General features: G+C 33.2%; 1 protein-coding gene across 1 annotated transcript; it reads left to right on the top strand.

Moving 5' to 3' along the window:
* Nucleotides 1–888: 888 nt before the first annotated feature.
* On the top strand, nucleotides 889–9,681 carry LOC138334728 (uncharacterized protein DDB_G0284459-like). The gene is made up of 3 exons (XM_069283420.1): nucleotides 889–1,046; nucleotides 5,125–5,497; nucleotides 6,796–9,681. Exons 1-3 carry the CDS (start codon nucleotides 996–998, stop codon nucleotides 7,941–7,943), a joined length of 1,572 nt encoding a protein of 523 aa, XP_069139521.1. The 5' UTR covers nucleotides 889–995; the 3' UTR covers nucleotides 7,944–9,681.
* The last annotated feature ends 2,650 nt before the right edge of the window (nucleotides 9,682–12,331 follow it).

Here is a 12,331-nt window from a genome sequence, read left to right as displayed (position 1 = left end):
TTATCCTTGTTGCGACAGGCCTCGCCTCGTCGATACCAATATCCGGTGTACGGATACCCACAGTGCGTTTAATTCAACATAACTTATTGAAGCTTTAAACGCGAAAAAAAACCTGTTTTCCCATTAACAGAAAGCTTGAGGTCGACCAATGAAGCCTTAACTTATAAGAATATTCCCGTTTTTGTATAAAATACAAATGAAGAATCATAACTATACTGTACATGTATGTACACGTAAATTGTACAGATCATGTTATAATTAAAAAACACAATTTATTTTGACTTGTTCGGTACAGATGTACATGCATTGTTTTTCTTTTCATGATTAATTTTAAAAGGTCGATGTTCTTTTACAGCTTAATTTTATCACATCAATTAAATGTTGTTGTTTTTTTTTTTTTTTTTAAATACTATTATTATGATTATGAAGATCGTTGTTTTCTTTGTTATCGTTTTTTTTTTTTTTTTTTTCACAACTTTTTATGCGCATTCCAATGACTGATTTTGCAGAGGATGTTTGCGTTAAATGTATTGGATTTGGAAAAAAAATATACATCTTTGAGATGAAAAAAATATTAATAATTGTTTTTTTAAATGATTATATGAGATATATGTACATGTATATATATGTTTGTGATATTTCTACGTACATAGATATCGTGTCTTTCCCAGGCTAGAAGCTATATTATCTCCATTTTATTTTTAATACTGAGTATTTGAACAATAGATTTGTAGATAAGTTTCCGTTTATTACCATATATCCATGTACCCATTCTGATTGATTAAAATAAATATAAAAAAGAAGCATCAAAATAGAATCATAAACGGTTAAAATATTAGGAATACTCTGTCTATGTAGATTCCGGTCCGGATATCGATTTTCATTTTAGTACGACTCTTGTAAACATGTTACACTTACTTCCGTGTTGATCTGGAAGTGAAGAACTGAACAAGGAAGTGTAATTAGTCTAGCCATTTTAGTTATGATAGTCCAAGATGGACGGCAAGGTGAAGAACGGACATGTTGTACTAAAGGCTGGCGTAATGGTGAGATTTTTTTTTCAATAAGATTACAGTGGTATATTGTTAAATGTTAACATTTTCTGACAACATGTACTCTGGGATTATTGTCACTGATTGTAGCTAGCTACGTACATGGCCAGTTGACGAGTTGTGCATACATTGTACATACATTTGTATCTTGCGTATACAGTAAACCTGTTAACGTTGCTATCACAGAAATTGTAGCGGACATTGAGAATATTTAACCATCTACTTAATATAAGTATTTGCATGCACTAGTACGTGTATGTTTCAAATCAGAGCTGTACACTGTACTATATGTATCACATTCTGGACTGTCTGCTGGCAGCAGAAATTTTTCTTTTATTTCCTAGAATTTAAGATACTTGTTACTGTACATAGTGATATATGGGACTGTAAATGTAATGTTGTTTTTAATCCTAGACCTGTTATATATATGTATATGTTATATATGCATGACTATAACAGCTGTCACCATGTACATGTATAGTTCCAATTAAAAGCATGTAGACCGACCTACTTTCACTTTTACAAAAAGTTCAGACTAACATATGCATTCGATCAAGAACTGGGAAAAATAATATCACAAGACACGTTATTTTTTCATTTAATTACTGGAGAAAAGAACCAGTACCAAATGCAAGGTATACATTTTCTACATGATGTATAATGTATGTTGTTTAAAAGATATATTGTACATGCAAACACACAACACCTCAAAAAAAGCCTAAAAAAAATCTGCCTCAAAAAAAGTACATACATGTACATGTATTGTACTATCAAGATATGTACATATCCAGAGTTTCTGAGTTTGAGGGACAGTGATTAAATTTATCATATAATTATGTGCTTTAGCTATTACATATATATCCCAATTTTAATGTCATGCAATTCAATATGCATGTGTATCAGTACTTATAGCTATTTACTATATATGTAGTACATTTGTATATTGGATGAGAGTATATTGGGTGATCTAGTAGCCATTTTCTGCCACTATTAAATATGTCATATCATTGGCTTGCTTCATTAGTAGTTTTTAAAAAACAAATATTTGCTGTTATACAGTAAAACTTTCCTGTAACGAATCCCATGTGACCAGAAGAAATAATTTGTTGAAACAGAAATTTGCTATAAAGTTTCTAAAACTATATAAGTTAATTAAAGTCATAGGCCGATTGCACCCCATATCAACATATTTACCAATTCAAGCTAATGCACAAATTTCGAAGTCGACAACAATGTCATCTTTGGAAGAGTTTCCATTATCTACAATTAGTTGTACTTTTGTTTGATCGTATTTGATTTTCTATCAATCAATTCCCTTTTTATGCCCCAAGTTTTAGTTACTACAAGGTAACACCCAACACCAATCTATTCAGTTAAAATTAGACTTGTGATTCTGCTCCACTACGATACTCTACATTACTTTCCAATACAAGATCTAACAATTTTCTGTTTGGGGTCACCTCAGCATCGATATCATGCTGAGGTGACCCTTAACAGGAAATTGTTAGATCATGTATTGGAGCGAAACATAGAGTATCGTAGTGGAGTGAAATTACAAGTCTAATTTTCATTAGATTGCACCCAACACTCTTTGGAAAAAAATTGTTATGCAGCAAAAATATGCTTAAAATCACTTTGTATCAAAAGATGATTCGTTATTAGCAAATTTGTTATACATTTCCCAAAGAAGTATAAATAAAGAGGAGCCAAAACCGTGGATTTGAATTGATTACGTAATAAGCAAAAATTTGTATCAAGCAGATGTAAAAGAAAGTTTTGCTGTAATTAACTCCCCTACCGGTAGAAAAATTGATGATTATATTATTAAAGATGCTACACTGTTGACAAACAGTATTTTTTGCTCTATCAAAAACAGATGCAGACGAATTAGTACATTGTATTTTTCTTCAGTTACAGAACTTTTTTACTTTACACCATTATCACCATTGAAAAGTTTGAGCTTGTTATTTTCACTTCAAGATAAAAATACTAAAAATAATTAATTGTGTCCCGCTAAACTCTATGACACTATGCCCTATATGGAATGAAGTACTGATTGTGCATGCACCAAAAGCAAATTGAATTATTTTATATTTATTTTTGTGTTAATTAGACGTATTCAAATGTTGAGTATCATTTATGCTGTGTCAGTGAATGTGTTAAGTTAAGCTTTTTGTCCTATATAAGAGTGCATTACTGATTATTGACATGCCTTATGTTAATCTACCAACTTGAAACTATGACGTAAAGGTTTGATCAAGGTTTGATTGATGTGAGTTTAAAGTTGTACACCTGTCATTTGTGATTGATAATCATATGGCAATATATCATTTGTGTATATATGGTTTCTTGTCCTGCTCTCTAGATCTCTGTACTTACAAACAGCACTTGGTTCTCTATGTGATAAAGTCATCAAATAGTCCAGTTACTGACCCCCAGTAAAACCATGTAGAGGATCACAAGATAGGACTTGAGCCAACTCTCCACAAATTTTTATGACCTTCAATTTTTTATGGGGTCATTACATTAAAATGAAACTTGTGAAGTAAAACGGGTCTTAGCAACCAGCTCTATATAATGACCACTTGCTAAACCATTTTCTAGGGTATCCAATGGGCATTTATAACATAATTAAATGCGAGTATTAGACCAACTCAACCTGCTCTATATCCATTTTCCCCACTGTCCCTTAAGTGAATGGTCGATATAGACAGGTTTGAGTGTATTATGAGATAAGATATTTCCCTTCCACAGAATTTTGACATTGGGTAAAACACTCTAAGCTGGCTACTGTTGAAGCGTTTTAATAAAGGATAATGTTATTTCTTTTAGAGTGCCAAGTTTTTAAGACTCAGTACGGACAATGAAAATGTCTAATTTTGTACACTATACTACAAATTGAGTAAATCTTGACAAAACCAGCATGTGCAGTTAGATGCATACTGTATTCGCAGTAATTAGCGCCCAGGGCGCTTAAAAAAATGTAACAAAGGGGGCACTTATCAGGGAATCGAAATGTTGTGGACAAAATTTTTTATTAACTCTTTATGTTCTCGTGGCATATTAAAGGGACAATTTAATGAGGCTTTTTCTGTTACATAACCACAAGGAAAAATATGACATAAATGAATAGTTCTACATTCCGTATGAAGCATATAACAACAAGAAATAATGACAAATTCCACGATATTGTAAGGTTTGAGACCTTTGAAATTCCAAATCATCGATCAATATGATAAAACAGGTATAATAATGTATGCTGTACCCATTCCGAGCCAAAACCATGTATGTTAATCAATTGCAATACGTAACCAAGGAGTTGGTGAAATTATATTTAGACAAGAACATGCACCTAATAATGTTAATGCACTACTGTAAAAGCACTTTGAGTAGTTCTAGGCAAAAATTTCTTTACTCCACTGGCAAGGGCCAGGGTTTAGCATACAAGACATCCAACCACTTTGTGTAATGGCGGACAGCAAGCGGAATGGAACCTTTCACATACACATTACTGCAGTGGCCCAGTGGGCTTTTCTGGCATGTCACAGTAAAACCAACTAATCTAATTTCCATTTAGAACTAGTTTGTTTCCGATGCATATGGAAATTTTATTGTACTCTTAGACTGAATTATCCCTTTAATCTGTAAATATGCATATGACTTTTAGCCTTTCAGACGAAATATACATGTAAATGACTCATGCATGTAATACGGGATATATACAATGCTGATGGTAAAGGCATCACAAGTTGTAAAACAGAGTTAAATTCATGGAATGAGGCGTTATAACTCATTTTCCAGAAAAGGAGATGGACGGTTACTATATTTAACTGTAAATAACACCTCTCGTCCAGAGAAGAAATGAAGATCAAAATGTTGGGGGCCCTGGATCTCTATTTACAGACAATCCCCTGAATTTTGCATGTAAAAATAGATGTGGATCTTATTTATTGTATTACCATAGTCCCTCTAAATAAGATAGAATCTTGCCAGTGTACATTTGTATCTGTATCCTTTAAGAAATAGAAGCTATATGCAGTTAATCTTTCAGTTAATCTTTTTAATATTTCAGAGATCAAAGCAGAAGAAGTGGTGTGTCTTCTACAATAAAAGTGAAAATGATCAGGTTTTAGAATTCTATGACAGTCAAGAGGATGCAAAGAAGAACTCCAAGCACAAGAAATCCTATCAGTTAAAACATGTGAAAAGTATTGATACTGTAAATAAGGCCAGCAGTAAAGATTACTACATAGATATTTATATGAAGAAGGACAGGCTAACTCTCTGCTTTGACTGTGAAAATGACCTGGAAGATTGGAGCACTGTGCTCCATAACTATGTCGTCATCATATCGTCTGACGGAGGTTCTGGGGCTAATGTGGCAGAGGAGGAGGAAGATGGATCTACATTCAAATCCAACATGTTGTATGAGTCCTCTGAAGACAGTAAGCTAGTATTCTCTTTATCCTTATACTTTATCTTTCAATTAATAATTGTTTTATATATTTAAGCATCGATGTCTATATGTCTCAATTAATTTGGGATATGAAAAAAATTGTGTGTAAACTCTTAAGAATCGGATTCTCACAAAAGTTTGAAACAGTTTGTTTTTCATAAACCTCTGAAATTGAAAAAAATAGTGATAATACCTATAAATATTTTTTTATAAGATTACTTGACAAAGTAATGAATTGAAAAAGGATTATTTTTCCAATCACTTCGTAACATCAATTTCTCTGTTGTAATGTCATGATATTAAGATAACATCGGTTTTTTTGTCCCACTGTTAGTTTATGGTATCTAGGTCATTTGAATCGAAGGTCTCTGGACTAGAGCCATTATGTTTTGTTGTGTGCCATCCCAATAAACTTTGAACATGTTTAACCTCTTCCCAAATCCAAGACGGGCGCCAAAATCACCGTCTTGAAAAACTGTATTGAATTCTTTTCCTATTTAACTGATGCCAAGATCGTCAGATGACTGTTAATTGGCCCTTGGACCGCTTGTTTTTAGGCCATCTGAGACGAAGTCTCATGGTGACCTATTCGCTGCCTTGCTATGTTTGATTCCAAAAAGACATGGGGTCAATACAATGTCAAAGTACATACTTTTCTCAGATCTAATTTATTTGGGGTCAATTCAATGTCAAGTACATGAATTTTCTGAGCTCTGGTTTCTTTGGGGTCAAAGTATTGTCCGAGTACCTAGTATCTCAATTGGTTCTCTAATATAAGCAGACGGTATTTACTATTTGGCATAGTCAATACTGTTATGACCCCTAGAGTGATAAAAATAGTGTTTGCTATATGTATGTATTTAAAATATTAACTGCACGACACATAAACCAATTAACTCAATTACCCCTTGAAGACTCATTTAGAATCTTCTTAATGAAGGTCTGGAACAGTTCATTGTGTTCATTATGAAATTTCATGGGTGAATGATCTATGATTTGACATTAGACTTGAATCCAATAAAGACTGGGAGGACATTATTGATGACTCGACCCTGTTCATTGACGTTGTTATCTGGTCAGTAAGTCTTAAATAAATATAAACAGACAAACATATACATATATAAGAAAATTATTACAAAAGTGGAATTAGATACACACAAATTCCTAGTTCTATGTCAAACTTAAAGATACACAAAAATTCCTAGTTCTATGCCAAACTTTAAAACAGTTTGTGCATCTGTATAGCAAATGCTTTTAAATACTAAAAAGTGAATTGTGTTTTTTCAGCTATCGTTTTTGATGTGACGATTGAACCAACAGCAGCGTCCGATAAAAAGCATCTGGAACCCAACAAACCTTACCGCCTCCTTGTAACAATGACTAACCTTGCTTTGGAAGATCCATCGAAAGAGGAAAATACACTGCTCTTCCGCTGGATGTATGAATTTATACGATCGTATGGTACTACAAAAGCTACAGGCCTGTTTACTATAACTGCTGGACGACGGTCAGAAACAGGGGAAGGGGAATTCTCTTTTAAAGTTGCTAACCCTAAAAGTATTGAACAAGCTATAGATTTACAAACACAGCGAAAATTAAGTCTAAAACTTCAGCATTCCCGTATTGATGATTCAGAAAACAGTTCCGAAAGTCTTCGAAATTCTAGGTCTTCAAAACGGCCTTTGAGTAGTCCAGCAGGAAAAGGTGATACCCAGGAGGTCACATCTAGGTCAAGTTTGAAAGGTTCTATGAGACCTGACAAAGGGTTTCAAAAAGAATTAAATGCCAATATTGCTTCTAGACAATCGGACAAACAGAAATCTAGTAAGAAAAGTGAAGAAAAGGAAAAGGATAAAAAAGATGAAAAGGACAAGAAAGAGGATAAGAAAGGGGGTTTTCACCTATTTAAGAAAAAGGACAAAAAAGGAAAAGAAGCAGAAAGTATTGAACCTAAACCATTAAATCAGCAGCAAAGGGCATCCCTTGATGATCATATATATGATGAAGCAGTTCCGCAAATACAGCCAGTTCTTTCACCGATTGGAGATGTATACTCTGTAGTGCCAAAAAAGACGGGGAACTGGAGAAGTCATGGTCAACAATCTGAAGTGCATACTGAAAATTACAGTGACTTATCAGCAGCAGCTAAAGAGAATAAAGGAAAGAAGATGTTGCCTCCTCCTTTGATGGATAACGATGATTATAATGATAACACATATGACACGCTGCAGTCTTTAGGTGGTGAGAAGCCCAGGGGTGATGCCCCGGCGGAGGGCCTTTATGGTATCAGCAGTGGTCGACCACTAGATGGCATTGTATCAAACAGTGAAGAGGATGAAGAAACATATGACGATGTGATGTCTGTGCAACGTAAAGCAAATATTCAGTATCAGGATGATGCGTGCGAGTACGAAACTGTTGACATCGATAATTGAGGGGGAAAGTGTGAGTACAAATCTGGAAAAGCCATAATAAGACAGATTAATATATAATAGCTCTGTAAGAGTATATAGTATATCCACGATAACCCGGACTGATAGACCTGAAAACTCACAATCTGAACAAATATCAGGGCACAAATTGGATTATTGACCAACTGAATCCACCGTGGATGGAAAATTCGCATTCTGGACTATTTGAGCTGAGCGCAAATGGTAGGATTATAAAGGGTCCATTGTATCTTATTATTTTCAAATAGGTGACACAGTTTGTTCTATGAATTATTTTCCGCTTGCATGATCATCTTAAAAAAAATTATACATACTTATTACAATTAACAATATAAAAACTTTTCACCGGTAGTTACGTATTTGAAAATAGTAATACATATCGTAGTACAAATTCGGAAACAATGAAATTGATATTTCTGATTATAATAGAGGATAATTGTAATATTATGGTAACACATTCAAAATAAGTTACTTGCATTCATCATTAATTGCAAAATTCACTTTGAACTATGGACCCTAAGAAGGTGTTCCCACTAAGTAAACAGGTGGTCTTTATACAATGGTGGTTTCTAAGGAAGGTCTTACTGTGCTTCTAAAGTAATATCATACTATGATGATATGTTCTGTAAGTCTCGTAGTTATTATTACAATGTACATGAATGATAGAACGATAGAGAGGTGAACAAATGTATATCTTGTGTAACTCAGAAACCATGTTTAATTCGAAGTATTATAGTTGGTTTGGGTCCATTTTTTCATAATCTATCAAATACTTGTAAAATCTAAGATAATTCAATAGGTTTGACTATTACCCTGCAAATATCGAGATTTGACTTTACTAGTATGCATATGCATTTGATGTCTCTGCCAAAGTACACAACAAATGATATTGACATCGTGGATGTTTCAATCAAAGCTAAAAACACGAATGAACAAAAGATTGATTAACCATAGCTGTTTATTTCTGCAGGGTTATAATTTTTACATCGCAGATTCTCAAGATATCAACATTATTACGAAAATATGATCTGTGAAATAATACAAATAGCGAAAACAATATGGGTATGAGGTATACTCTTTTACCAAGACCGACCACTTAAACATTTTTCTTCCTTTCAGTGAAAATCAGGGGAAAGTTTTGGCCTGCGATAATAACCAGCTCTATGGCTTAAACGTGGCACCAATTTTAGGCCCAAGGTGTATCTACATCTTTTATTATATACCATATATATGAACGTTGATCCCTTTTGGTAAAATGTATTAGACAAGTTTATATACGTATACTGTATTCGACCTTATAAGCGCCTCTTTCTTTTCGCGGCTACAATTTTACACAGACGGATACTATGAAAACCTCTGCATATTTCTGTAATTAATTTCCTTTGCAAATGATAAATTGCTTGCACTGTGTAATAAATTGCTTGCACTGTGCAATAAATACATGTATGTGAAATGTTAGCCCAAATGTGGTCTAATTAAGCGCCTCTTTGTTTTCCCAATTTGAAGCGGCCTGGACACTTATTGGGTGGAATACGGTAACTGTGCAAGTAGACAGGCGTGAACACACCTGTTAAGAACCCATTTAAACAATACTTTAAACTGTAGCTTGATAACCAAGCATCTTCATATATACTTTTCAGTATTTTGTAATTGCTATGCAATCTGTATGTAGTGATTATTTTGAATAACTTTGTGTTGTATACATATATGTACATTAGAATATTATTGTAGCTTGATAACCAAGCATCTTCATATATACTTTTCAGTATTTTGTAATTGCTATGCAATCTGTATGTAGTGATTATTTTGAATAACTTTGTGTTGTATACATATATGTACATTGGAATATTATTGTTACATAGGCTTTGTTTTATTATCCGTTTTAGATTTGTCATAACCAACAACGCCAGAAGTCAAATCATATTACAGTATCCTTATTTTATTATGTAAGTTAGAAATAGAATAGAAAGTCAGCTTTCAAATGACATTGCTCTTCAAACTATTAAATAAAATCGAATTGATAAGAGGGAGGGTCTAGTAGTTGTTTGGTTTAAATGGATGCTTTTAAATCTGTACATGGACAATGTATATGGTATTTATTGTCATTTAACCGATGTGGATGTTAACTTGATAAAGTTTCCTGTTTACCAGGTAATGATAATAAGATATGACCCGAGGATGTAATTGAGACTAAATACGAGAATTTTAGATCCCTTAGGTTAAGTGGATATGTTGATGATTTTGTTTCACACGTTTGTTAAACAAACATTTGTTAAACCTATCATTGTATCAAGACATATATGTGAAATGCAAGCTGCGTTTGAAATTGATCATAATTCAAACTGATATAAAAAGTCTGAAGTTTTCCAGATATCTTCTGTGTACTAATGTACATGTATGTATTTGATACCCAGTGTGTGTGTACTTTTATTGTAACATCTACACTTTACCATTACTCAATTAGAAATGGTAGAGAAGTTTGCTCTGCAGATATTTACATGCATATGCATGTCCCAATCTTCACTTGTGTAAACATTCACAAACCAATACCATATTATTCATTTTATATGCATGCATGTAGTAAATTAGTCTTTATTTTTTTATCAAAATCCTTTAGCCTGCATAACATTGAATATTTATGGGTGCTTTACTCTATAATTTGGAGCTGTCAAAGCATTTTGTGGGTAGAACTATTTGTGGTTTACAAGTAATTGTATTTATGTGTTTATAAAATTTCATTGTTTTTATCTTCGTGGTTACATAGCAACAATAAAAACACTAAAAGTTTCTTCACAACCAGCATTCCGTGTTACATGCACACAGTATATTGCTCAATTTTGCACGTTTGATAACATTTAAGAGGTTAAAACAATAAGACATTTTCTAGTATTATAGCATTTACATTAAATTGATACAGTACATTGCTTAAATATCAGATTTCATACATGTATAACTTAATACATGCTAATACGAGTGCAGTATTAAAACATGACGTGTATCGAGACACTATGAATTCCTTCCTGAGTGTATATTTAACATTCAGTTAGTCTGCATCGTGATGTTTATTTCCGATGAGTAGAACCTATTCAATTTAACAATAATGGTATAGCATGTCCGTAAACGAGAGTTCACAATTAGGTTGATAAATTTACAACTTATACTAGCACTTCCATATTACGCGGCCCAGGCATGTTATCTGTATATATGTTTGTGACCTTTCAGAGGACAATAGGGAAGAATGACCTGAGCTTACGAACCCTGTACAGGGCCCCAGGACCACAGGGTCTCCTGATCCCTTTAACTAAACATTATTGTGATAAATGCACAAGGTCTATAATAATCTGATGTATGACTTCTCTTTGGAAAGGAACTATATATGGCGATGAACATCTCAATTTTACACTAAAACGTTTTTAGAATTTTGCGAACTTGCTTTTTGATGTGATATATATTATTTTTTGAGAATAACGTTCATTTTATAAGAAATCATATATATATATATATATATATATATATAAAGTTTTATAATTCTGTATTTATGACATTTTGTATTTCATATCAATATATAAATGCCTTAAATTATTTATTACTATATCTGATTGTCATTAAGATATACAAATAATTTGTAAGTATAAAAATATAATTTCTACCAGCTCTGTATCCATTCTGTAATTATTCATAGGTTTCAAATTTATGAATTGTTTGATTTGTATAGACTGAATACTGTGTTAACGTTATATATAGCTAATGTAAAATAATCTGATTAAACTTCCCGTATTATCTACATTATATGTATTAGAGGGCGTTATTGGCTCATAGTAAGTCGAGGATTGGAAAAGTGCTCATGCCGAAGGCGAGTGCACTGTACCATCACGAGACATGACTAGAAGGCAATAGTACCAGCACAGTATATCATCCTCACATTTGCATAAGTTCAACGTGCAACATTATTTCCACATGTACCGTAGTTGCATGATGGACACAACATAACAAATGTCAAGTTTCTATCAGGACTAGCTGACTGGTTACTTCAGAAAAGCAACTCGTTTCCTCCATTCAATATATATCGCAGCCTGTCCGCTATTTGACATCTTGATGCAGTACAATGTGATGATAACGTCATTCAATTAATTCAACAAAAGATTAATGTTCAATATTGTGCCACAGTAATGCCTAGAAATGCATGTACTATATTGCGACATGGTATTCAGTCAGTATTCTGTCACATGATGTACTATAAGACTTGATAAGGCCAAGCAATGAACCCAATAATGTACGAAGCCTTAGCGGACTTGTGCTTACATGTAGATTGTGTGATTTGTTTTTACAGAATCCATTCTTAGACTAATTAATCTCAAAAGCTTTGTTTATCA

Source organism: Argopecten irradians, chromosome 11 (genome assembly GCF_041381155.1).
Source record: "Argopecten irradians isolate NY chromosome 11, Ai_NY, whole genome shotgun sequence".
NCBI lineage: Eukaryota > Metazoa > Mollusca > Bivalvia > Pectinida > Pectinidae > Argopecten > Argopecten irradians.
The sequence above is the reverse complement of the archived record's forward strand: the minus strand, read 5'-3'. Positions and strand labels throughout refer to the sequence as shown.